The 27042-nt window shown below is 51.5% G+C and overlaps 1 protein-coding gene and 1 pseudogene across 9 annotated transcripts in view; one reads left to right on the plus strand and one right to left on the minus strand.

Annotated features, from left to right (window-relative positions):
- The window catches only part of LOC105486681 (anthrax toxin receptor-like), an 84712-nt gene extending 62004 nt beyond the window's left edge, over nt 1-22708 (plus strand). For 7 of the 9 annotated variants that reach the window (XR_011607885.1, XR_011607890.1, XR_011607887.1 and 4 more), the window contains one exon: nt 7768-8068. Coding sequence is in view for 2 of the 9 variants with exons in the window: in XM_071069895.1 (XP_070925996.1) it covers nt 22031-22156 (126 nt within the window). In the remaining 7 variants the exon portion in view is untranslated. Of the gene's footprint in view, nt 1-7767; nt 8069-22030 lie in introns of those variants that run through there. The other 2 variants (XM_071069895.1, XM_071069896.1) reach the window with 1 other exon arrangement.
- Nucleotides 17710-19002, minus strand: LOC105486715 (adenosylhomocysteinase pseudogene; annotated as a pseudogene).
- Nucleotides 22709-27042: the final 4334 nt, after the last annotated feature.

Here is a 27042-nt window from a genome sequence, read left to right on the forward strand (position 1 = left end):
AACAGTTGCTTCTTCGTATATTTTGGATTGGCTTTTTCCTGAAGATGTATATATGGTTTTTATTGGGTCAGAAACTTTAGCTTTGCTTCTGAGTGTGTGAAGCAATGTAGTCTCTCTATGATTTCTTCAACTCTAAGCAGCATCAGTGGTGTGTGATTTCCCCAGTGGCTCAGGCTGTGGTTGTTGGTGGAGGCTGTGGTGATGTTTTGCTGGGGTTGGGGATGTTAGGTGGGTGTGCCCTCAAACCCTGATGGTGGTGAGGAAAGAGAGAGACCCTCTCATACTGTTTTATATTGTTTTATGCTCGGTAGCTGTTTTAAGAAAAAAACAAGGAAGTAAAACCAAAGACAGGCAGCCCGGCGCCAGGCCCAAAACCAGGCCTGGGCCTGCCTGGCCTAAACCCAGTAGTTAAAAATCAACTCATAACTTAGAAACCGATATTATTCATAGATTCCAGGCATTGTATAAGAGAACGTAGTGAAACTCCCTGCCCTGTTCTGTTTCTCTCTGACCACCGGTGCATGCAGCCCCTGTCATGTACCCCCTGCTTGCTCAAATCAATCATGACACTTTCATGTGAAATCTTTAGTGTCGTGAGCCCTTAAAAGGGACAGAAATTATGCACTCAGAGAGCTCAGATTTTAAGGCAGTAGCTTGCTGATGTTCCCAGGTGAATAAAGCCCTTCCTTCTATAACTCGGTGTCTGAGAGGTTTTGTCTGCGGCTCGTCCTGCTACAGTGGCAGTGGCAGGGTAAGTTTACCTGTCCTTGGGACCCCAGGTAGTGTACACAGGCACTAGTGTCAGCAGGTAGAAATGGGCAGTTCTCAGGCCTCCATGTGGCTGGCTTGGGTGCTGACAGTCATAGTGGTAGGCCTGGCTGGGGCAGGTCCTTCCCTTGGCAGCATGTGTGGAGCGAGTGTTGACAATAGCAATAACACAGCAACCCTAAGGCTCTAAAGGAACACACGTCAGTGTTAGTGATGGCTGGGTAGGTCAGTTCCCTAAACCCAAAGTGGTACATGCAAATGGATGCTGGCTATGGTGGTAGTGGTAGGCTGGGTGGGTCCGTCATCAGGCCCCTAGGAGGAGTACATAGAGGCGAGCAATGGTGAACAGAGTGGGGGCAATCCCTAGGCCCCCAGGCAGTGTGCTTGGGCACTGAGGTAAGCAGTGTCAGGGTGGGTGGGAGTATCCTCAGGCCCCCCAGTGGAACACTCAGGTGATGGCTGTGGTTGGCAAAATGGAGGGATCCTCAGGCCCGCTGGCAGAGTGCTCAAGTGACTGTGGCAGTGGCAGCAGTGGGCCAGGGGAAACTGTCCTCAGGGTATGTGCAAATGGCTGGGCCATTATGGGCAGGTTGCTTACAGTGGCTCCAGCCATAAGTAGGAGTTCTTAGGCTCTGGGTAGTGTGAGATTTGGCCGCCAGCTGGGGTGGCAGCAGCAGTGGTAGCAGCAGCAACAGAGAAAACCAGTAGTAAGGGGCATGCAAGTATGCAGTGGTTCTGCTGCTGAAAAGGGCAAAGTCACTGTCAAGTGGCATGTGCTTTGGCCCCAGTGACGGCAATAACAGATGCAGTGAGCAGCAGCAGACCCTGCCCTCAAGGCATGTGCATGGCAGTCTTACTGCTGGGGTGGGAACAAGGTTGCTGTCCATGATAACTGCCCCAGGTAGACAGTTTTCAAGCTCTAAGCAACCCACACCTTGGCTCCTTTTTCTCTGAGGGCAGCTTCTCAGCACACTGGGGAGGCAGCCTCCCTATTGTGCTGCACTGTCCATTCCCCAAGATGCAGTACACTGTGTGTGCTAGACTGCTGGGGAGGCTCTGCTGGGTCCAGTTGGCATTGCACTACTGAAGCCCTACAGGTGAACACAGGGAGATGTCAGTGGAGCTCTAGGGATGTGGAAATGCAGGGGCTGTTGGTTTCCAGGGCAGGATGCAGTCTGGTGGTGGCTGGGCTCTCCAAATGGCAGAAAGCTACAGTTGCCCAGGACCTGGGGGGTGGGACCCACATGAGCTCCCACTGAAGCAATGCTGTTTGATAGTCTCTAGGCATCTTCCTACGCTAGTCTCAGGGTCTAGAGGGTTGAGGGATTTTCCTTTGGCTATGGTTACAAAATCCATGGTCAGAATGTCAACCACTGTGGATCTCTCACTTACCTTTTTGTTGCACTAAGGAGCCACTCTGCGTTCCCAGCCAAACCCAGCCAAGCTTGCTGCCTCACTATCTTCCATTTTCATGCCTCATATGTTTCCCATCATTTTTCTATTGAATTTCAGCATTCACTCTTAGATGTTCTTCTTGAAGTGTGATTACTTGCTGTTTTTATTTCTCTTTGTGGAGGAGGTGAGTTCTTGATGCCTCTAGTCAGTCATCTTGAAGCCTCTCCAGTCTTTTGCAGTTTTACTTTTTATCTTCTGACACCAAATCTGTTAAAAGAAAAATTTAAACAGATTAAATTTAACAGAGTTTAACTGATCAAGAAAAAAATGTGAATCAGGCAACATCAGAATCAGAAAAGATTCAGAGAGCGTCTGTGGCTACCATATGGTCAGATATGATGTATGGTCAGAAAAAGAAATGACATACAGAAAATGAAAGTGAACTACAAACATCTGGATTAGTTACACCTTGGCATTTGCCTTATTTGTACATGGTTTGAACAATTGGCTCCCTATGAGTGGCTGAAGCACGGCTGCTGTGATTGGCTAAGACTCAGCTATTGTGACGGAAGCCGACTTCTCAGTTAGGGTTTCAGTTTGTTAGGTTGCAGTTCATGTGTGAGAACTCAAGTATGCGATTACAGAAGTTTTCTTAGATCAAATTTAGTTTGATTTAACACAAATGTTTTTGTAAACTTTGGCAAGCTATTGGGGAAAAGCTAAGATAAAAGCCATATTTCACGATACACTAAAATATATACAAAATAATTTAAATGTATAAGAGAGATATATATGTATACGTATATAATTACCAATAATAACTAGAATAAAGATAAGTTTGATTTCATTATCCATGAATTCTTATTCTAGAGGTCTAGGTAAGCATAAAAGCAGTGGAAAATTTTTATTTTTTTCTTAATTTTAAGACCAGCTTTGTCACAAGGAAAAAATGTTCAAAGGAAAATATTCCCAGATTTATTCATATTCATTAATTCAGCAAAAATGTATTCCACAGCAGGTGCTGGGAAGACAAAATGAACCAGACGAAGAATGTCTCACTTTCATGGCAGGGTTTGCATTTTCTTAGGGAGAGTCGGATGGTGACAGAAACTGTCCAGAGGATTAAAAGTCATTAATGTGTCAACAAATGCCTGGTTGGCCAGAGAAGACTCTCTTGGGAGAAAAGGAGAGGAAGAGGGAGGGAGTGACAGTTAAACTGAGAAAAAATGATAAGAAGTCAGTGGAGTAAAAATCTGGGGGATTCCTTTCAAGTAGAAGACACAGCCAGTGTGAATATTTTGGGGCAGCTTGGAGTTGGTGAACCAAAGGTAGGAAATCAAATATTGTCCTTGTCAATCTGTTCATGATGACAGTCAGTGTCACATGGATGCAGGGTGTGGAAGACAGACACGTCCCAGCCCTGCAGGTCAGTGTTGACAGGAGTATATTTTCCACAAGTAGCCGTTGTCTTGCATCTGGGTTCACAGATACAGGGCTCTCTGTTGAATAAATGAATGAGTATTTCTAGTGAGACACGGTCCTGTGAATATACTTTTGGTTGTTTCTCAGCTTCACAAGGAAACACTTCAGATCTGACATGTATGAACAGGAACCTGTTTTGGGCATAACTGTAGAGAAGTGAGAAGCCCCTTTGGTATTTTCAAGGGTGACCATAGAAGAACATGGCTCAACCAAGTTGAGTGGTTTAGCTTCTCCAACTTTCACCTTTCTTGTCTCAAAAATAAGGATAAAATGAAATGCATACATAAAGAATGCTAGGCTATGCTATGGCAAGGCCAAGGGAATGGCAAGGCTAAGGGAATGGCAAGGTGAGCCTGTATAGCCAGATCCAGTCCAGGCCTGTCTGCCAGTGGTCTGCACCTGGTGGCAGTTGCCCACTGCAGCATCAGCATGAATGTGGACGGTTCTGGCTCATCAGCTGTCCAGGACACCAGGAGAGCACCAGCACATCTAAGAACCTCCGGTGCAATTGCATGCCAGACTCCTTTTAGTGCTTGACAGGGAGAATACTGGGAGGGGAACCTACCCTTTGTCCCTCATCCTGTTGTGGAGAAGAGGTGGCCTGCTGTGTCCCCACCTTGCCTCACCCTCTCTCCTCACATCCGGAAAGATGTCCACCTTAGCCCCCAACCCAGGAGAAGCATGGATCACCCATTATTTGTGTCTCAGTGTTTCTGCAGGGCTTTACTCTGAGAAGTGAAGAATAGGTGCGTAAAGCGCCTAGCATAGAAAAAGAAAGAGGAGCTCTGGAAATAAAGAAAGAGAAACATTAAGGAGGAGAAAGGAAGATAATACGGGGTCTGATGTTGGAATGTCCCTGGGAGGACTTCTGTCTTGCCTAGGGACCCAGCACTTGTGTCAAAATTGAGGGAAGGCAGGGAGAAATGAGTGGCTGGCAGTCAGCAGGCCCCTGGTGCCCTGGAGCCTCATAGCTGGCACCTCCTCCTCCCACAAAAACGAGCACAGGCAGCCCCTCACAATGCCACCACAGATCCCCCAGGCTGGGTTGGCAGTGCCAGGAGGAGGGTCCGTCTCCTTCTGGGAGTGGCATTATCCTTTCTGGTTCCCACCATGCCTCCTAACCATGCCAGAAGAGGGTGTGAACACAATGGCCCTGCTGCACACAGGGATTGCTTAGAGGCAAGAAGGTTGAAGCTGAGGCCTGAGTGGACAGAGGAGAGCACTGACCAGCAGGTGAGATCTTGCCTGGGCCTTATAGTCTGGGTGGTGCCAGGAGGAGTGAGGTGGGGCTTTGAGCCCCCCTGACAGAGCCACCTCTGAGGCCAGGACTGTGGCCCAGACGTCCTGATGAAGTGTCCTGTGTCCTGAGTCCAGTTGGCCTGTAGTCAGGGGGTAGTGGTGGGTGGAATACGGTGCTGAGACTTCTTGGGCCCAAAGGAGAAGTGGAAAGAAATTGTCCCTGTGCCTCCAGGCTGAGGTCTGGGCCAAGTCCATGGAGTCTCTGGTCGCTCTTGCTCTGTGCTCAGCCTTGAACTTGGTGTGTGACCTGGGGCAGGGAAGTTGAGGGTTTCGTGATGTGAAGGAGCCCCCAGTTCTGTGCTGCAAGGAGAGAGAGAGGCTGTCTGGAGAAAGAGAAAGAGGCTCAACTCTAGTGCTCTGGAGCTTTGGGACCAGGGTATTCGCCTTCAGGGAAGGCAGCTTGTCAGAGGCAGCATCAGAGCTGAGGCTGAGGCTCAGGATGGCTGGACTTGGACATGCAACTTGGAGAGTTGAGGAGCAGAGTACTTAAGGCAGAGGAGCAGAGCCCGCAAGGCAGAGGAGCAAGGGAGGGTGCCAGGGCATGGCCAGCTCTTCTAGTAGCCGGGCTATGATTGCCTGAAAGCAGGATGTGGAGACCCCAAGAGCCTGGCAGGGGAAGGTCTGGCGTGCAGGCTGGGTGGAGGGACTGGATCCTGCCAGCAGTGCAGAGCTTCTCTGGAGGGTGTGAGCTGGGAGGGAAGATGATCCTGGGAGGACTAAATTTGGGGATAGGTGGAGCCAGGGAGAGCAGGCTGACACACTTGGGTTGTACTAAGAAGGAAGCCTAAATCCCTGAACAGGTGGCGGGAGCCCAATCAGGCACGGAGGAGGGTGGACAGGCAGCTGCAGACACAGGTGGCTCAGGACAGGGTCTGAGAGGGCACAAGGGGAAAGTGAGCATCATCCTGGATGGGGACTAGCAGGGCAGGTGCAGGAGAGGGCAGGTCCCAGGACGGGGTCTAGAGGGGAGAAGGGTCTCTGTCAGTAAGAGAGGGACCATCTCCATAAGGGAATCCAGCATTTGAGGCACTTGTCACTCACATGCCCAAGGGGAGGCTTTATGCATGAATGACAGGTTCAAGCAAGCTCAAAGTCTGCACGCTCTGGGGAACACCTGTGAGGAATGGAGGGTTTCCTGGGGACCATCAGGCTGAGATTGGCCTGGCAGGGAACCCCTGGGATTCCAGACAGCCTGGGAAGGGTGGGCTTGAGTGGAGAAGGAGCTGAGCAGGCCCCACGCCAGGGAAACCACAGGCGTCGATGGGCTGCTGCTCCTGCCGTGGTCTGTGGGTATCATCAGCGCCACATCACAGATGGGGAGGTCGAGGCGAAGTGGCATATGCCCACCGGCATCCTGGAAGCCTGCTGCAGCCCTCCAGCCACAGATGCGGAAGGGGATGCAGTTACAGTCCTCATGCATGCAGAGCAGGGACAGGCACATCTAGAGGGACAGGGCAATTCCCACAACGGGCTCAGCCTTCTGCCAGCACATGACCAGAAAGACCAAGCAGGGTGGTCACTTTAGCTGGGAGCAAGGATAAGGAGCTTCCTGGAGGAGGCCACTCGGGAGCTGAGTCTGAAAAGGTGAGCGGCAGTTCACTGGGCAGACAACATTAGGAAGAACATTCCAGAAACAGAGGACAGCCTATACAAATTGAGAAATGGGAGAGCTGAGGGGCTCTGAGAAAGACTGTTATCTGATTGCCTGCCTGCTAAGCCCCAAGAGAACAGCTTTGGGGAAACCGAACAATTATCCTTGAAAAGGCCAGGCTTTCAATTTGCTTTCATGCTTACAAGATGGTTTCTGCAGCTCCAGGCATCACACTCATACTCCAGGCAGGAAGAAGAAGGAAAAAGGGAAAGCAGGCTTCTTTAAAGCAATGCCCAACAGTTCCTATTTATACTCCATTGCCAGAATGCATTCACGTGGCCATGCTGCTCAGCAAGGGAGACTGGAAAAAGGTCATTTTACATTGCCTCTCTTAACAAAATCAGGTCTCATTAGTAAGGAAGACAGGAAGAATAGACTTGGGGTGACCAATCAGTGTTTAGTATTGCTGGACCCATGTGAGAGATGGAAAAGCCATTCCCAAGAGGCTGAGTGGCTTGCCTGTGGTTAGAGGCTGGAATGAACCCCAGTCCCTTTGACCTTACTTAAAGTGACCCTGAGGGCCTTTTTGAAAGGCCCTGATCAAGTCTTCAGACAGGGTTGCCCAATCATGAGCATAAGAAACCAGCAGAGAGAAAGGCATCACAGACTTGCAGCTGTGTGGGTGGTGGGTTGGCTACACTGGTGTGTGCCCAGGATGAAAGCAAAGCAACTGGTCCTGCAAGACAGAACTAGCTATTCCTACGGGTCTGGATCATCCTCTTCCCAAACCAAGGGAATCATGGAGCTGCTGCCTTCTCAGCTCGTCACCCACCCAAGGGTCCCTGGAGCCAGCCTTGAGGGCTGTGGTGAGCGCTCATCCCTTCCACATGCTCACTAGAGCCTTCCAGGCCATGCTGGGGCACAGAGGTAATTGGGGCCTCCTCCTGACCCCCAGGGGGAAGAAGACAAGTTCAACCCCAAGTGAGGGAGTCCAGAGTCAGAGACCCAGGGCTGCCCAGAGAGGAAGGGGGTACTTTTGACACTTGAGCTAGGTCTGGACGGAGGAGTCCAGGCTGGAGGCAGCACCTAGGGGAGAAACGAGGAGCACAGCAAGGCCCACCCTGTGGGTCCCGATGGGTCCTGACCCCACCCCTTTAGCAAGGCAACTGCAGCCTTCTGAGTCCAATTCCAATGCTGTCACAGTGACCTTCTCTCTCTTCTCTTCCCTACAGGGGAGGTACCTCAGCTTAGCCCTTGCACAGTCCCAATGCACACATGGTCCCTGCTGCCCAAGGATCTGCTTTCCACACAGTCAGGAGTGCCTTTCCCTACCACAGGCTCCCTGCCGCCCAAGGATGTGCCTGAGACACAGCCTGGAGTACTTTTCCCAAGCAGACTCTGCAACGCGAAGAGCTGCCTTCAACCCAGCTGGGAGTGCCTCCCCATCACCTGCTCCTCCAGGTGCCACCTCCTCCCCACTAGGTGCCCAAGGCCTCCCTCCAGGATGCTGCCACTGCTCCCTGCTCTTCTCGGGCACCCTGCAGAACCCCCTTTGTCACTGCCTCCCCCAGAGCCCAACTTCTAAGGCACCAAACACCCAAGATTAACAGGCCTTTGTTGCTGAACTGGACATACACATTGAGGCTTTGTTTGTGGTCAAAGGTGTTGAATTCTTGCTAATCAACCAAAGGGTTTGTCACCAGGGAGCTTGTCCTCTGAATGAGCTGGATTTATACTGCACCTGCCAGAATAAAGCTCCCTGGTGCCGTGGGGATGCCAGGCATGGATGCATTCCACTCCTAACCGCCCCAACTTCATCTGTCACCAAGGGGTGGGACCATGAGGTCTTAGGCCAAATTCCTCTCTAAAAAAAGCCCCAAAGTCTTTGAAACATGAATTCAATGCTGTATCTCCCTCCCTAGCTTTTTTGCAATGAAAAATATTTGTGTATCTTATTTGCTATACTCTTCACATCCTTGTCCCTGCTTTCCATTTTTTTGGCTATTCAAATTCTGAATGTGTCCCAGAAGGCAATGAGGGTCTTTCTGGAAATGTGAGTTCTCTTTCTAGATACCCCACACTGTCCCCCAAACCAGGCAAATTTCAGCAGATTTTCCTCATTTCATTAGAGAAGATAAACTTCCCCTCTTAGTCATTTGTCCCCAAAGAAGGAAGCACAGCCCCAACAGAGATGAGTGTCAACAGACAGGATCCTACCATCCAGCATGTGCAGACAGTGGCTGCAGGATGGCCCAAGGTGCCACCCACACAGACCAAGGGCTGTGGCTGAGGTTGTCCAGTCATACCTAATCTATCTTGAGAGTAAATCAACTGCTCTCCACCTCCCCCATCTAGTAGAATGCAATATCTATACTTTTCCATAGAATTTTTGAAAGGTAAGTACAAGTTAAAAATATATCAGGTTTAGGTTTTAAACAGTATTGACTAATTTGGATGGCAATGTCCCCGCTCCATGTTTTTTTTTTTTTCTTTTAAGGCTTCAATGCAATGGCTTGCCTCTGTGTATAGGGCTTTGGGGCTTTCTCTAAGTCACATGACTTTGACCTTCAATGCCATCATCCCGAGGAGTTACTCTTTCTTGTCCCCCTTCTCCATCTTGCACCCTCCTGTCCTGCTGCAGCCTGGACTCCGCATCTGGGTCCTGCCAGCTGCGATGTTGGAAAGTGGGCCTCTCCCACCCTTCCCCAGACTCTCCCCTCTGTGTCTGCACATCTGTTTCCCTAGCTGGTTATGAGAGAGTTTTCCAAGCACACAACACCCTGCACAAGGCGTCCAGAGAAATAAGCCAGGTCAATGTTGAGGAAATGGAAAAGGGTGATAGAGCCCCTGGGGGTGGACGGGACCCAGTCATTTGGTTTTTCTCCATTTGGAAGCTCATTCCCTGAACAACCGTGGGTGCTAAAGAGAACATGCCACCCCTCCACACTTTACTTCTCAACATTCTTCCTGCAGTGGGAGGCCTGGCTTCATCAATTTTTTTGTCTTGCTTTGTTTTTTAGACAGTTTTTGTTTCACAAAATGCACACACTTCTGGTACTGTAAATACAGAGATTTTCACAAAGAATTGAGTGTTCCCACCTCATTGCTGGACAGGTGGAGTTATTTATGACCAGGGTGCCTGGTGCCTGGCGAGCAGGTGCATGGCCTGTGTGCAGCCCCATGGGCAGGGTGCCGAGAGGTGGGTCACATGTCCGTGCAGGTGTGGGAATGGATGGACAGCCAGACAGTGCACCCTCTGGTGCTAGACTGCCTGGCCCAGCTGCCTAATGCCTACAGCCATATACGAATGTGCCCAGAGCAGCCAAGGCAACTTTATAAGGTGCCTGGAATTGTGTGTCTCTCAAGACTCAGGGAGAAAATGTTCACTGTACTCATGACACCAGGAAAAGTGTGGGGAAGCTTTCATTAGGCAGAAAGGGAGGTCAGGCATGGTGGCTCACGGGAGGCCTGTGGGAGGCCAAGGCAGGTGGATTGCTTGAGTCCAGGAGTTCAAGACCAACTTGGACAACATAGCAAAACCCCATCTCTACCCAAAATATGAAAATTAGCCAGGCAGGATGGCCTGCCTGTAGTCCCAGCTACTCAAGAGGTTGGGTGGAGGATTGATTGAGCCCAGGAGGTGGAGGTTGCAGCTAGCTGAGATTTTGCCACTGCACTCCAGCCTGGGCAACAGAGCGAGACCCTATCTCAAAATAAATAAATAAATAAATAAATAAATAAAAAGATAGATAGATAGATAGATAGATAGATAGATAGATAGATAGATAGATAGGGTAAAAGAAGGGAATTAAAATAACCTGAAAGTGTAGAGAGATTTTATTTCTTCCTCAGATTGGGTTGTCTCTAACTAATGACAATTATGTTTCTGCCCTGGGAGGTTCAAGCCCACTCCTCTGCAGCTGGTCTGTGCTCCTGTGTTAACCCATGTATAAACATGAAGAGGCTGCTTTCCGTCTCTGTGGCTCTGAGACCCCATAAGGAGAAATGCATGTGCAATTTAATGAAGAGTTGTATGTGATCCTGGTGAAATCAACATATGTTTGTTAATGGGGTTTGAGAGCCTTTGGAATTTAGCCAATGTGAACTCAGGTTAGGGCCTGTCATCCTTCCTCATCCCTCAAGGGAGGAAGTCATAGATTAAGAAGGCGAGCTTAGAGGACATCATAGGAGAGAACCTCTCCCCCCTGGTCACCCACAGGGACCCTCCCAGGCTTTCTGTGTTGAACAGTGATAGCAGGGGCAGGCAGAGGGAACTTTGCCAGCCACCCTTCTGTGGGCCACTCCAGCCCTGCCTCCTCCTCTCCAGCTGAGTTGATCCCCCAGGTTTGGTATCAGTCAGGGGCTCCTCACCCTGGTGAAGGGGGAAAAGCGGCACAACCCTTGGTCATGCAGGTGGACTGAGTTGCAAGTGGGCTGCCTTTCTAAATTTTAGATTCGGGGGCACATGTGCATATTTGTTTCATGGATATATTGTGTACTGGTGGGGATTGGGCTTCTAGTGTACCCATCACCCAGATACTGAAAATTGTTTCCAATAGGTAGTGTTTCAGCCCTCATCCCCCTCTCACCCCTTCCTGTTTCGGAGTCCACAGCCTCTCTTATTTCCATCCTTATGTCGATAAATACGTATTGTTTAGTTCCCACTTATAAGCGAGAACATGCAGTATTTGTTTTTTTGTTTCTGAGTTAGTTCACTTAGGATAATGGCCTCCACCTCCATCATGTTGCTGCAAAGAACATAATTTCAATTTTTATGGTTGCATAATATTCCATAGTGCATATATACCATATTTTATTTATCTGGTCAACCAATGATGGACACTTAGATTGGTTCTATGACTTTGCTATTGTGAATAGTGCTGAGATAAATGTAAAAGTATAGGTGTCTTTTTTATATAATGGCTTCTTTTCCTTTGGCTCGATACCCAGTAATTGGATTACTGAGTAACATGGTAGTTCTATTTTTAGTTCTTTGAAAAATCTCCAAGCTGATTTCCATAGACATTGAATTAATTTACATTCCCACCATCAGAGTATGAATGTTTCATTTTCTCTACATCCACACCTACATCTGTTGTTTTTTAACTTTTTAAAAATAGTCATTCTGACTGGTGTAAGATGATATTTCAGTGTGGTGTTAATTTGCCTTTCTCTAATAATTAGTGATGTTGAGAATTTTTTCATGTGTTTGCTGCTTTTGAGAAATGTGTGTTCATATCCTTTGCTCAGTTTTTAATGGAGTTGCTTGCTTTTTTCTGTTTAGTTGTTTGACTTCCTTATATACTCTAGATATTACTCCTTTGTTGGCAGCATAATTTGCAAATATTTTCTCCCATTCTGTAATTGTAAGTGTATTCTGAGTTTCTTATATTTTGAAGTCTACTTCTCTAGCAAGATTAAGGAAATTTTCCTGAATTATTCCCCTAGATATGTTTTCCAGTTTGCTTACTTTTTCTTCTTCTCTCTCAGGAATGTCTATAAGTTATAGCTTTGGTGAAAATCCCATATTTCTTTGTTCTTTTTTAAAATTCATTTTTCTATATTTTTTGTCTGTGTTAGCAAAAGACCAATCTTCAAGATCTGAAAATTTTTTCTTCTGCTTGGATCATTAAAGCTTTTAACTGTATTTTGGAATTAAGTGTATTTTTTATTTCCAGAAGTTCTGTTGTTGTTGTTGTTGTTGTTGTTTTAAAGGTATTTATCTCTTCCTTCATTTCCCGGTTTTCATGGTTTCTTTGTGTTAGTTTTCAATTTTCTCTAGGTTCTCATTGACCTTCCCTGCAATCCGTACTTTTAGTTCTTTATCTGTAATTTTGGGGTTTTCTTTTTTGTTGGGGTTCTTTGCTAGAGACCTAGTGTCATTATTGAATGTTGTTGCAACATTCAGATCTTTCATGGTGCTGGAATTTTTACACTGGTTCCTTCTCATCTGGAGGAGCTGACACTTCTTATATTCAAATTTATTTTCATTTATGTGGGATATTTTCTCTGTTATCTCCCCCTTCCCCCACCTTGAGGGTGTCACTGTAGAGTTTGTTGGTAGGGGTTTTGGACTTCCTCCTGCAGCCCTGTGCACTTCTGTTTTATATTGGGCCATGCAGTTCAACCTGCAGGCCAGTAGGTGGCACTTACAAATAAGAGCTGGCTTACTTGACTTATATATCACTCACCTCTTTCCTGTGTTAGGGAGCCCCTTTTCGGTCCATAGGGGTCCCAGCTCGGCAGACTTTACTCTCCTCTCCTGTCTGTGATTCCTGTCATGTCTCTGGTGAATTTCAGCGTGCTCTCTTAAAGGATCTATTTGAAGTGTTAGTATTTATTCACTGTTTTGATGCCTGAGAGGTGCTCACTAACTACTGGCTGGGGCATAAGCCCATGGGTATATTTGACCTTTGCTCACTGAGGTGCTCTCTATTGTTTCAGATGATGGACTGGACAGTGGAATGCCAGGTGCCCTGAGCTTCCTGCTCAGAGTAGATTGGGAGGGTGGAAGAGAGGATGCAGCTGGGCAGAGCTGGAACCCTGGCATTCCCACGAATACCCCCAGTGATAAGCACAGGCACCAGCCCTGATGGGGGTGGCTGGGGGAGCGCCTGATGAAATGCACAGAGGTCTCTGTGGTGGGATGAGGGGGCTGCACTGGCTCCATGTCCTAGATAGGCAGGAATGCAATCAGCTTCCCTATCACACCCCTGTTCTGGGGCTGGTGTGTCTCAGTTCAGATGCACACTGTGGTCTATCTCCAGGCCACAGTGTGGCTGAGAGAGATGAAAAATGCCTGTCCTGTGTGCTCTCTGCAGGAATGGCTTCAGGGTAGAAGATCTTCACTCAGCCCAATGCAGGCAGTTGTATGGCGCGCCTGTTCTCCAATGTGGTGATGTTCTCCATGTGGTAATGCCGCTGCCTCATGGGGAGACGGGGAACGGCTCTGCCTATCAGCCATGTGGGTGGGAGTCATCATGGTGGTGTTGGCTGCTTGGGTGGGCCCAAACTCAGGCCCAAGGAGGAGTCAGGTGCCAGCGATGTTGGACTGGGCTAGGTAATTCCCAAACTCCCACACTTCTCAACGACCCACTAGATGGCATGTAGGAGTCCTGATGTGGCTGGACCAGGATCCAGCCAGCCCAGAGTTCAGGTGCTGGCTGTGATAGGGAGGGGTGGGCTGGTCCCCTGGAGCCTGAGAACAGATCACAGGACTGTGGGGGCTGGGCATTCCCAAGGGCTCCAGGCCACAGCTGCAATGTTCAGGCATAGCAGGGTGGCTGTGCTGTGCACTTTTCACTCAGGAAGGCAGGACCCTTCAGCTGGGGCAATGAGCGATGGCAGTTGTTGGGCTCATGGCCCACTCACACTTTTCGCCCAAAGCTGGATTTTGCTGTTAGGAGCTCAGGAAGGTACTTGAACTTCCTGTTCCCTCCCTCGCCTGGGGCAGCAGAGGCAAGCCTGTGGTGGAAAGGGTTAATGGGCAGCCTCTGGGGGTTGGGCTCTCAGAAGAACACTGAGCTGTGGCTGTCATGCTCAGGCAGGGGTGGGCGGTGGCACTGGCAGCCTGTCACCAAAGCAGGCAAGTCCCGTTTGGCAGAGAGGAGCAGCAGTGGGAAGCCATGCAGAGCATCGTCTACCCACTCCTCCTTACCACAGCTGCGGTATCTGTCTTTGGGGCACACAAAAGTGCCCAGTTCCCCTCCATGGCGGGCAGCAGTGGCTGCACCAGGCAGATCAGGGATGAAAAGCCTGTGGGATCCATGTAGGCTTGAACAGTGCCTCTGCACCATCTCCAGCAGGCTCCCTGTGTTCATCTGGAGGCCCGGGGGCTCCCTGTGGCTAGGATTGCAAAGGTCCATGGTGGAGGTGTGAAATTTCAGGGTTCTCTCACTCACTCACCTCTTCCCTGTGTTACGGAGACCTTTGTGGCTCCTTGGGGGTCCCAGCTCGGCAGGCTTCCCTCTCCTCTGCTGTCTGATTCCTGTCATGTTTCTGGTGAATTTCAGTGTGCTCTCCTAGAGGATCTATTTGAAGTGTTAGTATTTACTCACTATTTTGATGCCTGAGAGGTGCCAACTAACTACTTCTACTCCTGGGCTGCCATTGTTCCATTGCCCCTCCTCGGAGGGGTGCAGCATACTTTCAGAAAACAAGTCTCACATCAGAGCTCCTTATTCCTTACTTTTGACTATAAGAACACACATTTCTGAGAGTCTACTGGATGTCACGTAAAGCACCCCTGTAGAGCTGGAATGAGCCAGAGCAGGTGAGGCTATGAGTAGCCCCACGTGGAACAACAAAGCTCACACGAAGCCAGGGCACTTCTCACCCCTGGGATGGCACAGAGAAGGTCCAGGCCTTCAGGGACACTGCAGGCCTCCATTGGTCATTCAGGGACCTCAATATGCAGGGGAAGCTCTGCCAGGCAAGAGCATTCTTTTGAGATCAGCTTCCAGTCAGCCAGACAGAAGCAGCAGGGCTAGGCTGGGTGACAGGCACGTGCACCTGCCACTGCCATGAGCTCAGACACAGCCTGCTGAGCTGCAGGGGAGGCTGTAATTTAGTAGCCGTGCATCCAAGAAGGAGTTGGGGATAGATTTGTGGACAGTGCCCAGTCCCTGCTAGCATGCCAATCACTGAGGGCAAGGACCCTGGAGCTTTAGCTCTCTCACTGGTTTCCCCAGCCTACTAGGGAAGGCTCCCTTGATGGCAAGACTCTGGTGGGACTTTTGGAGGCAAATGTGCACACCTGGTCTGCACACCTGTATTAGCTGAACCTCTTATAGAGGCTTGGAAACAGACTGGAGAGGAAAATGTACATGTAGAAGGTTTATTTTGTTAGGGAGTCCTCTGGGGAGCACCACGGTGAGGGAGAGAATAAAGGCAGGAACCAGACCCACATAGGATGTGCTACAGCGAACATCTCCAATCAATGGGAAAATAAATGGCTATTTATTTGTAGGAAAGTGTTATTTAAGGCACTTTTCTTGCGGTCCTGAAACTCCAACTGTCAACCCACAAGCCCTAGCAAAGAGGCATGGAGGTGATTGGGACAGGGATTGCCTAGTGACAAGGTGAGCCCTTAGATCCCCCACCCCGCACCCACCACCAGGGGCTCGAGCCTCCGTGAGAGGAGGCATCAGGTGGGTCGAAGTGTAGGAAAGTGTAGGAGGCCTGGGCTTGGCTTTAGCAGCTGAGTCTTCTGACTCTAGCCCAGAGCCCTGCGCACTTCCCCAGGGTGCCTCCTTCCGCAGTCGGGAGCTGAACCACCAGGCCCTCCCAGACGGCTGCTTCACGGTGAAGCTGCCTTAGTGCAGCACTCTGATCATTTATCATTAAAGTGGGCACAGCCAGAACTCCCAGAGTTCAATGGGGCCTTGATACATCCTAAGCGTCTACTCTGTGCTAGACCCTTGGTCCTAGGAGGTGGGGACGTCACATCAGAACACTGGGGAGTTTTGTCAACTTTGTTTTATGCTCCTTGGGGATGTGCGCTGATCGCCACGGGTGAATTGTTTTAGACTCACTAACATTTTGTGAGCTTGGCTTGCTTTCTTCACATTGGATAGATTAGGAAATTACAGGTCTGAGAATTTATAGCAACTTGCTTAACATCCCACAACTTTTAAGTGGAAGAACCAGGAGTCAATGCAGAGCAGCTGTCTGCAGAGGTGTACTGGGCACTCGGTTCCTGGCCCCAAATGCAGAACCTGCAGCCAGGAGTGGGGATATGGGGGAAGTATCCACCCACCTCTCACAGAGGCTCACAGCCTAGAGCATGTCCCCAGCCTCCTGCCAGGTCATCACTGGAGCCTGAATGAACCCCTCCACCTGGCTGGCCAGTGGACCCAGCTCTGGGCTGGGGCGAGGCCCCCTCACCACTGCTGGTTGGGTGGACTGTCCTCCTGGCTGGCCTGGGCTATTCCTGAGCTTGCTGCTCAGCCCCTCCCTCCAATCCCTCAGCTCAGGTCTCCAAGCCTGGGCTAGTGGCTTGGACTCTTTGAAGCCAGGAGCCTCCCCCAGACTCCCACCAGGCATGGCTGCAGGACTCCTCTGCATGCACACATACACAACCACACATCCATAAGCCTGTGTTGAAGCTTTTGGGCCTACACAAAGCTGTGGTCTTCATGCAGTTCCCCTGACCCCTTTTGTGAACACCAGAATTCCCTGAGTAGGCCCAGCAGGTAGAGGGAGACAGCGTGGCAGAAGGGAACTCCATGTCTCACCAGGATTCCCTGAGTAGGCCCAGCATGTAGAGGGAGACAGAGGGGCAGAAGGGAACTCTGTGTCTCAAGCACTGCCTAGTGTTTCTGCCTGTGCCGTGCTGGGTAATTTGCATACCTGGTCAGGTATCTATTGAAGTATTCATTCTGTTTTGTGTTCTCCCTGTTTTTTTTTTTTTTTTTTTTTTTATGGTATTGAGATTTTTTATTTACCTACCTTCCTACTTTCTTTTAACATTATAAACCAAATTACTCTCTTTTTGACCGAGGGTTGTGATAGGAACCATCTCGTTACAAAGTAGTGGCCAATCTATGCCTGCTTTTATGCTTTTCTGGCCCTTCTCAACCTCTGGCTGTCACTTCTCTGTTCTTTCTCAGTTGTCCTTAACAGTATATTCTAACCCCTGTAAAACAGGGACTGAAAGTACCAACCTCATTGTTATGAGGTTTAAGAGAAGGCCCAGCACTAAGCCAAGCTCTCAGGAAAATTGAAACAGTTCCTCCTTGCCCTTCAGTACAGCTCCTTCTGTCAGGGGCTGAGGAACCACTGAACCTGTAAACCGAGCACACGGTGTAAGTCCACAGGCCAGGGGAAGGCCTAGATGGTAAAGTATGTGGGCTTTGTGACTCCACTACCAACTTCAGGCTAAGGGAGGACTGACTTAATGAGCAGTTCCAAGACCACTGAGCTCACAGTTCCCTGTGGCTGTCTCCCTTACACCTCCACTGTGACCAGGGCTTGAGGAGGGGCCTCACAGTTCCCCTGACACACTTGGAATAGTATGAGGGTGCAAGTGAAGCCAAAAACCGAGTGACCAGCCCTGAGGAGTCGATGGGGGATGCTGACAAACCAGTCACAAAATTGGTGCTATTTGCTCTTAAGAAGGAGAGGCAGGGCCTGGGCAAGAACAGCAGCTGGAAGGTGAAACACAGGTCTGACTCTCAGTAGTGGTAGTGATCACACATGAAGGGGCCATCAGGGGAGATGCTCCAGGTACTGGGCCTGCTTCTCAGTCAGCTTGGTCAGTTTCATGCTCAGCTTGCCCAGGTGGGCTTCAGCCACTGCCTCATCCAGCTTCTTGGGCAGGACGTGAACCCCGATGGGGTACTTCTCTGGGTGGGTTCACAGCTCAATCTGTGCAGTCACCTGGTTGATGAAGGAGTCACTCGTCACAAAGCCAGGGTGGCCCATGGCACAACCCAGGCTGACCAGCTGACCCTCAGCCAGCAGGATGGTGCGGCGCCCATTCTTCAGCCAGTACCCGGCCACCTGGTGCTTGATGGTCACCTTCTCCAAGTGTTCTCGCTGAGCCACTTGACATCGATCTCCACATCAAAGCGTCCAGTGTTACACATGATGGCATCATCCTTCACCTGTTCAAAGTGCTGGCCAAGGACGATGTTGACACAGCCTGTGGTGGTGATAAAGGTGTTGCCCTCCTGACACGCTTCGTCCATGGTGGTCGCCTCATAGCCCTCCATGGCAGCCTGCAGTGCATTGACAGGGTCGATCTTGGTGATGATGACGTGGGCCCCAAAACCCCACAGGCCTGGACACAGCCCTGGCCAATGTTGCTGTAGCCTGCTACCACTGCTACCTTGCTGGCAATCATCACCTCTGTGGTCCACTTGATGCCATCTATGAGGGACTCCCAGCAGCCACAGAGCTTGTCAGACTTGCTCTTGGTGATGGAGTCATTGACATTGATGGCAGGCACCTTCAGGATCCCACTGACCAGCATCCTGTGTGGGTTGTGGACCCCAGTCTTGGTCTCCTTGGAAGTGCCTCAGATGCCCAGCAAGAGCTGTGAGTACTTCATGTGGAAGAGGTTGGTGAGGTCGTTGCCATCCTCCAGAATAATGTTGAGGGCCCGTCCTTGAATTACAGTGACTGCTCGATGCACCAGAGGTACTCCTTATCCTTTCGCCCTTCCAGGCATGTACTGGAATGCCAGCCTTGGCAATGGCAGTCAACACATGGTCCTGGGTGAGGAAGATGTTGCTGCTGGGGCACCCAGGATGATGAGGGTCTCAATGTGGATGACGGTCTCCATGGTCGTGTGCAGGCAGCTGGCGATGCCTGCTGCCTGCGATGCGGGTGCCCTCTAGTGGCTTGGAGGCTGAGCACAGCTCTGGCATGTGCATCAGGCCTGGCATCTCATTCTCCACAATGTTCAGGGCCTTGTGTATCCAGGAGGCCAGGCCAATGTCAGTAACTTTGTAGGGCAGTTTGTCAGACAGGCTGGCGACGCTTGTGATGGAGACGGGTGAAGGGGCCTGGGCCTTGGTTTGAGGACAGGCACTTGGCAGGTGGCTTTGGGCAGGGTCTCTGTGTGTGTGTGTGTGTGTGTGCGCGCGCGCGCGTGCGTGCGTGCACACGTTTGTTTTCTATTTTACATTTCAAGCAGATAGCCAGGCCCTTGATATTGCACAGGTACTTGCAGTGCGTATTAGCCAGAGTTATCCAGAGAAATAGATCCAACAGGATATATACAGGTATATGTAAGAGGAGATTTATTATAGGAATTGCCCCATGTGGTTATGGAGACCGAGAAGTCCCGCAGTTTGCTATCTGCAAGCTACAGAAACAAGAATGTCAGTGGTGTGACTCAGTCTGAGTCTGAAGGCCCAAGAATTAGAGGGGCGGGGGTGTGGCAATGGTGTAAGTCCAATGCTATGACCTGAAAGTTAGTGTCCCCTAAAGATTCCTATGTTGAAATCCTAAACCCCAAGGGATGGTATGAGGAAGTGGGGGTATGGGGAGGTGATTAGGTCACCAGGGCGGAGCCTCATGGATGGAATTAGTGCCTTTATAAAAGAGGCCCCAGGGGGCTGCCTCCCTCCTTCCACGGTGGGAGGACACAGGAGACATTGTTGGCCAAAAGATGCTAACGATGAACCAGAGAGCTGACTCTCACCAGAAACCCAATCTGCCTTGACTTAACTATCAAGAATTCCATTTTTAAATTATGAATCTTTTAGATGAACCACAAACCTTGCAAAAATTTTACAGACCACTTGAGAATATGGCCCCAGCTTGGGGAGTTCACTTCTATCAGCTGGAGAATTTCCGTGGAAAGTGTAAGAAAGCCTGCCTTAGGGTCCATATGGGAGATCCCAGCCTGAGCCTGGCTACAGGCTGTGCAGAGGCAGGACCCAAGAGGAGACAACAGAAGGACAGGGCTGTAGTGACTGTAGGTTGCCAGCTCATGATCACAAGAGCAGCCAGGTCTTAGCAGGACCAGACATTGGAAAACCCACAGGACCCCTGCTTGGGGTCTCCTTCAGGTTGCCCTGCTCCCTGGGCCATGTGGCCTCAGCTCTGCTCCCTTCTCCTCACCTCTGCCTCTCTGTGTACTTGGCTGTTGCGAGTAGCCCTGCAGTCTGCGGTTGCTCGTCCTCTCTTCAGAGACCCCATGGCCACGTTGCTGGGGAGAGATTCTGATCCCATAGTCTGGGTCAAGCTGTGCATGCATGCCTGATCTGACCACCAAGGTCATATCATACAATCAGGGCTACTGCTGGACCATGCACAGGGTATGGGGAAGTTTGAGGGTGTGGCAGTGGGTGGAGCAGGTGCCCTCAAAGTTGTCTCCAGCATGTAGAGGAGCCTGCCCATCTGTCTCCCCATGAGTGGCCCCTGTCACCTTGCTTCCTTCACACCTGCTCCTGATGCTTCCACGAAGCTGAGCCACATGAGCAAGTGAGCATCCCTCTGCAGCCCTCACTGCCTCAGCACCGCCCCTTCCATCAGGCCCCACTCCCGCCTGCTGCCCGCAGCCTACCCGGTGAGCTCAGCTCGGAGACGAGGGCTGGACCTGGGCAGAGGGGATGAGGGAGTCCCATGCCTTATGTGCAGGAAACATAGGTCTGGGCTGTTAACAGCAAAGCCTTTGCATTTGTCCACTAGGCTGTTAACAGCAAAGCCATTGTATTTGTCCACTAGGGGCCAGAACAAAGTTCCACACACTGAGTGACAAAAAACAGACACTTTTCCTGAGAATTCTGCAGGCTGCAAGTCCAAGGTCAAGGTGTGGGGGTCGTTTCCTCTGGGTCTCATGGAGCCGGGTTTGCTGACGGCTGCCTTCCTCCTGTGTCCTCCCATGCTGTTCCCTCCACGCATGTCTGTTTCCTAAACTGTTCCTGTAAGGACACCAGTCGTACTGGATTAGGGCGCACCCTAATGACCTCGTTTAACCTTTACAAATCCTCTCCAAACACAGTACAGCTGCATCCTGAGGAACCAGGGGTTGGGACTTTAATATATAAATTTTGGGGAGGACACAATTCAGTGCATGCCAGGCTTTATCAGCAGCACTACCCTCCCTAAGTGGTAATTTCTAAAAGACAATGGGCTCTGGGGAAAGACTCCAACACGTTTTGAAGCCAAAAGGCTCCAGTTCTGGCTGGACTGCATCGTTGAGGGTAGTTTGGGGGCCACAGACCCCTGGCCTCTGCAGAGACCACAGCTGTCCAGAGTGAATGAGATTCCGTACAGCCCCCCTACCCAGCACACCCAGGGGCTCCTCCGTGGCTGCTCCTGCAGGATGAGCTCCAGGCATTTGATGCCATGCTGGGTCAGGACCCTATGGCTCAGGCCAGCCTGTGACACTGGAGGGGACCTTGGAATCTCGTCATTTCTTCTGATGAGTGAGGAACTAGGGTAGACCATGTGGGTGTGGGTGTCCTCGTTGTTCTGGGGCAGTGACCCCCTGCTCATGATCCCTGTGGAGGTTCTGGGGCTCCAGGGACATCCAGGCCAGAATGCCCAGCAGTTCAGCTCATGAGTCCAAAGGTAACCTGGGGGTCTCAAACTCATGGATACAATCATTGCAACCAGAAATCCTGGTCCTTTCTTCCCTATATCCCTGTTTCTGTGAGTGGGTGGGGGCATCCCAGGAGGAAACTCTTGTTCAGAGAGCAGATGGCCCTGGAGGTGTTTGTTTGACAGCTGGGACTCCATGAAGGGGAGGGTGGCCCAAGTTCAGGCTGTCTCAGAAACGGGAAGGAACAAAGTCCGCAGAAGCTCTACCCTGAGGCCCAGGGACAGCAGGAACAGGGGCTGAGAGGCATCTCTCATTGACCCTCCCCCCAGGGTCTTCCTGCCTTGGTGGCCTCAGACTTCAGTGACCAGGGGCCTCCCTGAGGACTGGGATGAAGATGAGAAGGGGGTGGTGTGCCAGTCCATTGTTCCAGGAGGCACATGTGTTACATTTGTTTACTAGGCCGATGTTACAAACTGATTTTAAAACAATGTTTGCAGAGTCACGGAACAAATACCACGGAGCAGCACCTAGCACAGAAGAAGGCCCCTGCCCTGGGCATCTGTGGGAAACCAGGACCCCAGGTCTGCAGTGACTGGTACAGAAACTCTGAGCTGAGGAGCTAACACTATACCCATCTGCACCTGAGGGAACCCGCCAGGCTCCAGCAAAACCAAACAGGAAACTCTCCCCGGGAGACACCGTCCTCATCCAGGGGAACCAGGATTCTCGTGGAAAATCATTTCCTACTGAAGAGGCGCTCAGAGGAAAAACTCCCAGGTATCTCCCCAAAGAGAGGCAGCAGATACAAGAAACAAGGAGATTCAAAGCCCAGAGAGTAAAGAGAATAGAGTGATCTAAAAGGAATATTAAAATAAGGGTGTATAAAGTGTTCAAAAAAGATAAAGGAATAAAACTATATGACCAGAACAGCTAATTAAGACAAATGCAGAGTTTTAAAAGAGCCAAAGTTCTAAAATTCATTAATAAGAAATGAAACACAAACACAGAGTTTAAGACAAAAAGTGGAATAACTCCAAAGACAGACCTGAGCAACACCCGTGCTGCGGCACTGCTGACCAAGGTGGAAACCAGAAACGGGACGCTGTGCGCAAGGAGCAGATAGGGAGTGTCTAGCAGGACTGCTCACTCCACCATCCTCAGCTCACTACTTTGGGGGAGGCAACCACTGAACTCCCTCTGATTTTTCTCATTCCTACTGGATGCTGATGCTTAGGGAATGCAGACCCCAGCCCACCAACTTCTAAGCAAAGCCAGCAATGAGGGGAGCTCCCTGCTTGCTGGAAGGGGAGTCCCTCCCCCCTGCCCAGACTAGGGACTTCCAAGATGCACTGGCCAGGTCTTGTGCCCTTGATCCTTAGCACAGCCCTGAGGGTGGTGATTCCCCACTTAGGCATCTGGTTGGACAATGGATGGGCTTCGCTGAAGGCTGGCAGCCTTGTTGAACGCGTTCTTCCAGAGAGCGGGAGTAAGGGTCCAAACGGTCCTCTCAGTCACCCCCTGCTACGTGCACCTGCCCGCTCTCCTAGGGTTCTGCTGGGGACCCCAGTGGGGGCAAAGCTCAAGCCCAGGATGGATGGGGGAAGGTCTCTGGGCACAGGTGGAGAATGTGAAATAACATGAATCCAGAACTTGCCATGTGCCAAGCAGGATGCTGAGCACATCTAAACCCTGAAGGACCTAACCATACTTATATGCTGGGAGGGGAGGCACAGAGCATTCCAGTGTGTGCACATGGTCAGGACTGGATGGGCCGCTGGGTCCTGGCTGAGCCCTGCAGTCCTTCCATTCTCCAGTGCTCCTGGCTTCCAGCACTGGGCGGCAGGTGCTGGCAGGCTGCCCCACACATCGGCCTGCCCCAGGCTGCCCTTGCACTAGATGTTTCTGCTTACGGGACTCTAGGGGCCTCTCCCCAAACTACTCAGGACCCCAGCAGCTCACTGGACCCTCTAGCTAGGTGGTGGCCCCAGAGGGCTTTTGTGGTCTGACCTCAGTAAACACAGGTGATGGGAAGATGGTGTGGGGAAGTTGTGGGTTTGGCCTGAATTGTACTCCCTCTGCTCTGCCTTGTTGCTTGGTTTCTAAGGTGGATGAGGGATGAGGAAGAGGAGAGAGGAATGGGGTGAGGAGGCAAAGTATTTTCCAATAGAGAGAGACCAGCTGTGAGAGCTGTGTGTCCATCTTCCTGCATGTTCAGCGTGGGGTGTGTGAATGCGTGTGTGTGCATGTGTGTGTGGTGTGTGTGCACATGTGTGTGGTGTGTGTGCATGTGTGTGCTTGTGTGTGCATGTGTGTGGTGTGTGTGCCTATGTGCGTATGTGTGTCTGTGTGATGTGTGTTTGTGTGTGTTTGTGTGTGTGTGGCGGTGCATATGTGGGGGGGTGTGTGTGTGTGGTGAGTGCGAGTGTCTCTGGGAGGTGCTGGGATCGTGGGGATGCAGCGAGTTGCCATTCTGACTCTCCTTTGTGGGCCCCTCATCTCCACAGGCCTCAGAGTGCTTCACTACATTTATCTCACCTCCCTATATCTAGCAAGGGGCCCCAAAGAGGAAGAGTTAGGGTGGGAGGTGGCGAATGGGTGTCACCCGCTCTGGCTGTTTCTCTGGCTTCTCAGGGCCACGTGCTTCCTCTCCAGCCCGAGAACTCGACTGTCCTTCATCACCTACTGCACGGAGGGCAGCATCCTGCAGCTCACACTCACACCAGTCAGGGGAGTGCTGCTTTGAGCCCCCAAGGGAGGCCTGAGGGGCTGGGCCAGAGGGAACTCCAGGGAGCTGAGGGGCGCCCTGCGACCTTGGTTGGGAGCCTGACAGCACACATGGCAGGGTGGTCAGGACACCACTCGTGCTGTGTCTCGACCGATGTCTGTGTGTCACTGGGCCAAATCTTCACCTGGTGTCACTGAGGGTCCAAGAGGAGGCGGCTGGGCCTTGAGTACTCAAGGGCCCTCTCCCTACCATGCCTAAAGCAAGGAGTCCAGGAAAGGTCTCACTTAGCCCCTGCACAGGGTGGGGTCAGCGTGATGTTCCCGCCCTGAAATCTGTGGTGCTCCCTCGGGCCCCAGGTGTGCAGGCCGTGCACTCAGCCAGGCCCTCCCTGATGTAAGGTGTAAGCGGAGCCACAAGGCTGCCTGAAGACACCCTGTCTTGTGCCTGAGCTGGGCACCCAGGCCTGGATGCCTCCTTCAGGGCTGCTCAACCCTCTGGGTCTCTCCCCTCTGTCTTCTGTGTGCCTGTGGCAGGCAGGACACCCACAGGGGCAGGGCCAGGACTCGGGTGCGGCAGGCGAGTCACCAAGGACCCTGCTCAGGGGAATCCATCACAGAAGCCCTGTTTTAACTGTGATTCCAGAGACCTACAAGTGATTCCTCATCTCCTGCTCTTCCTGAACCAGTAAGGACCACAGGGCACCCACCCTGAGGCTCAGGGAGTGTGTCCTTCCACCACTGTGGCTCCTGCCCTGAGTCAAACACCACAGGGGACACAGGGCAGGTGGGGCTGGCCCCAGGAGCCAGCCGGGCTTCCCGCAGGTCTGAAGCTGCCAAGGGCATTGGCCTCCATCCCTGCCTCTTGGCCCAGGCCCCGCTCATTCCAATCCCTGCGGATGCCTGGGGTGCCCCTGGTCCATGCACCCAAAGAAAGCTTCCTGTGATCCCTGCTTCCTGCCTTCCTGCAGCGTCACACCTTCAAGGTGGGCTGTGGGTGAAGCTGGCCTGCTGACATGCTTTCTGAGCCTTTCAAGTATTTTCAAAAACGGGGGCCCACAGTGAAAAGCCTGAACATTGACAGGCACGGTGGCTTATGCCTGTAATCCCAGCACACTGGGAGGCTGAGGTGGGAGGATCGCTTTAGCCCAGCAATTAACCAGCCTGGACAATATAATGAGACCCTGTCTCTACGAAAATTTTTAAAATTTAGCTGCAGTGAGCCATGATCATGCCACTGCATGCTGGCCTGGGCAACAGAGTGAGACCCTGTCTCAAAGGACAAAAAAAGCAAGAAAACTTGAACATTCTTTCTAAAAATGCAAATGTCTAGATTTTTTGTAAAATGGGAATGGCAGGAATAGTGGGTTTGTGTCCCTCTATGTCAGCCCCTGACTGGGGCCTGGGGCTCCACCCTCCTCACATGGGGAGCTCCAGGGCCCACCTTCATTCCAAGGCCTTCCGACTGCCAACGTCAGCTGGCTCGTCCTGGCCTGTTCCTCCTCATGGTATCTCCTGTTTGGCCTCTGAGGTCACCTGTCCAATGGCCATGACGCTTCCTTAGGAAGAACCTTGTGGGGGCACTGAGGCTGTGATAGAGACAACAGGAAAGGCCAGCTTGGTGCCCTGTGCTGAGCTCCCAGGCCTGGGCACCCTCAGTGCAAGCATGGGGTCCTCTCCCACTGCGGAGCTGCTTCCAAATCTGATGCTCCCGGGCTGCACTCTCAATATCTTCCCTGCTCAGGCTTCCAAAGGGCCCTGACCAGCTGGACACTGGAAGGTACATCTGAGCCTGGGTAGTGCATACCTTGGCCAGCCCAACTCTGCCACCCTGAGCAGGGCTGGGGACTGCTCTGGACCTTCATGGAACGAGTGGTTCCAAGTTACATTCTGCCTCCCTCCCTGGCCTCCTTCCTGGGCTCCCTAGAACCCTCCTGGCTTCTCAGTGGCAGCCTGCTGAGAGGGCATATTCTGTTGCATTTGGGTTTCACGCTCCTGCCTTGGGCTTTCCCTGCTGTGACCGTCACTCTCCATGTGGGGCAGCTTTGCACAAGTTAGCCAACAGCTGACAGGTCAGGGCTGTGACTGCCAGGCCACATGGGCAGACGTAGAGGGCCGAGCTGGTGGGCAGAGGGCACCTGTCGCCTCGACTCAGCTGCCTCCAGCTGAGGAGTGACGACTCACATCCTCACCTGGGGTTGACAGGGCTGCTCAGACGCCACAGCCTGTGCATGTCCGGGGACATCATCAGAGGAGCACAGCTGTCACAACTGCTGCACGGCTGAGCGGCTTTAAACCAGGAGCAGCAGAAAGAGACCCTGAGGGGAAGGGGAGCTCTTTCTACTCCACCCCCATCCTCAGCTCTGCATTGGGGAGAGGCAGGGTTGGGGACAGAGCCCAGACCAATCATGGAAGTGTCAGCACAGCTCCTATTTCTGGGACCTACCAGCTCCCAGCCCGTGCCAGTCCCTGCACAGCCCAGTGCCCTGGGACTCAAGACAGGCCTGACAGCGTCCTTTCTGTTCATAGGAGGCACCGCGGGAGCTTGCCGACACTGGACAATTTGCTCCTGGTCGTGTGCCCATGGAGAGCAGAGCTCAGACATGGATGGTGTGTCTGTCCCCACAGCCTACTGCCAGGGCACCCTGCAGTGAGGAACAGGGAGGACAGAGCCCATCTGCTGCTCTGGGGCCAGCGGCACCCAGCCTCATGCTGTCCCCATGGAGGGAGGATGCCCAGGGCTCCCCTCCTCTCCAGCAGCTGCAGTTGTGTAAATACCAGCCGTGCA

This window comes from Macaca nemestrina, chromosome 9 (assembly GCF_043159975.1).
Source record: "Macaca nemestrina isolate mMacNem1 chromosome 9, mMacNem.hap1, whole genome shotgun sequence".
Classification (NCBI taxonomy): Eukaryota; Metazoa; Chordata; class Mammalia; order Primates; family Cercopithecidae; genus Macaca; species Macaca nemestrina.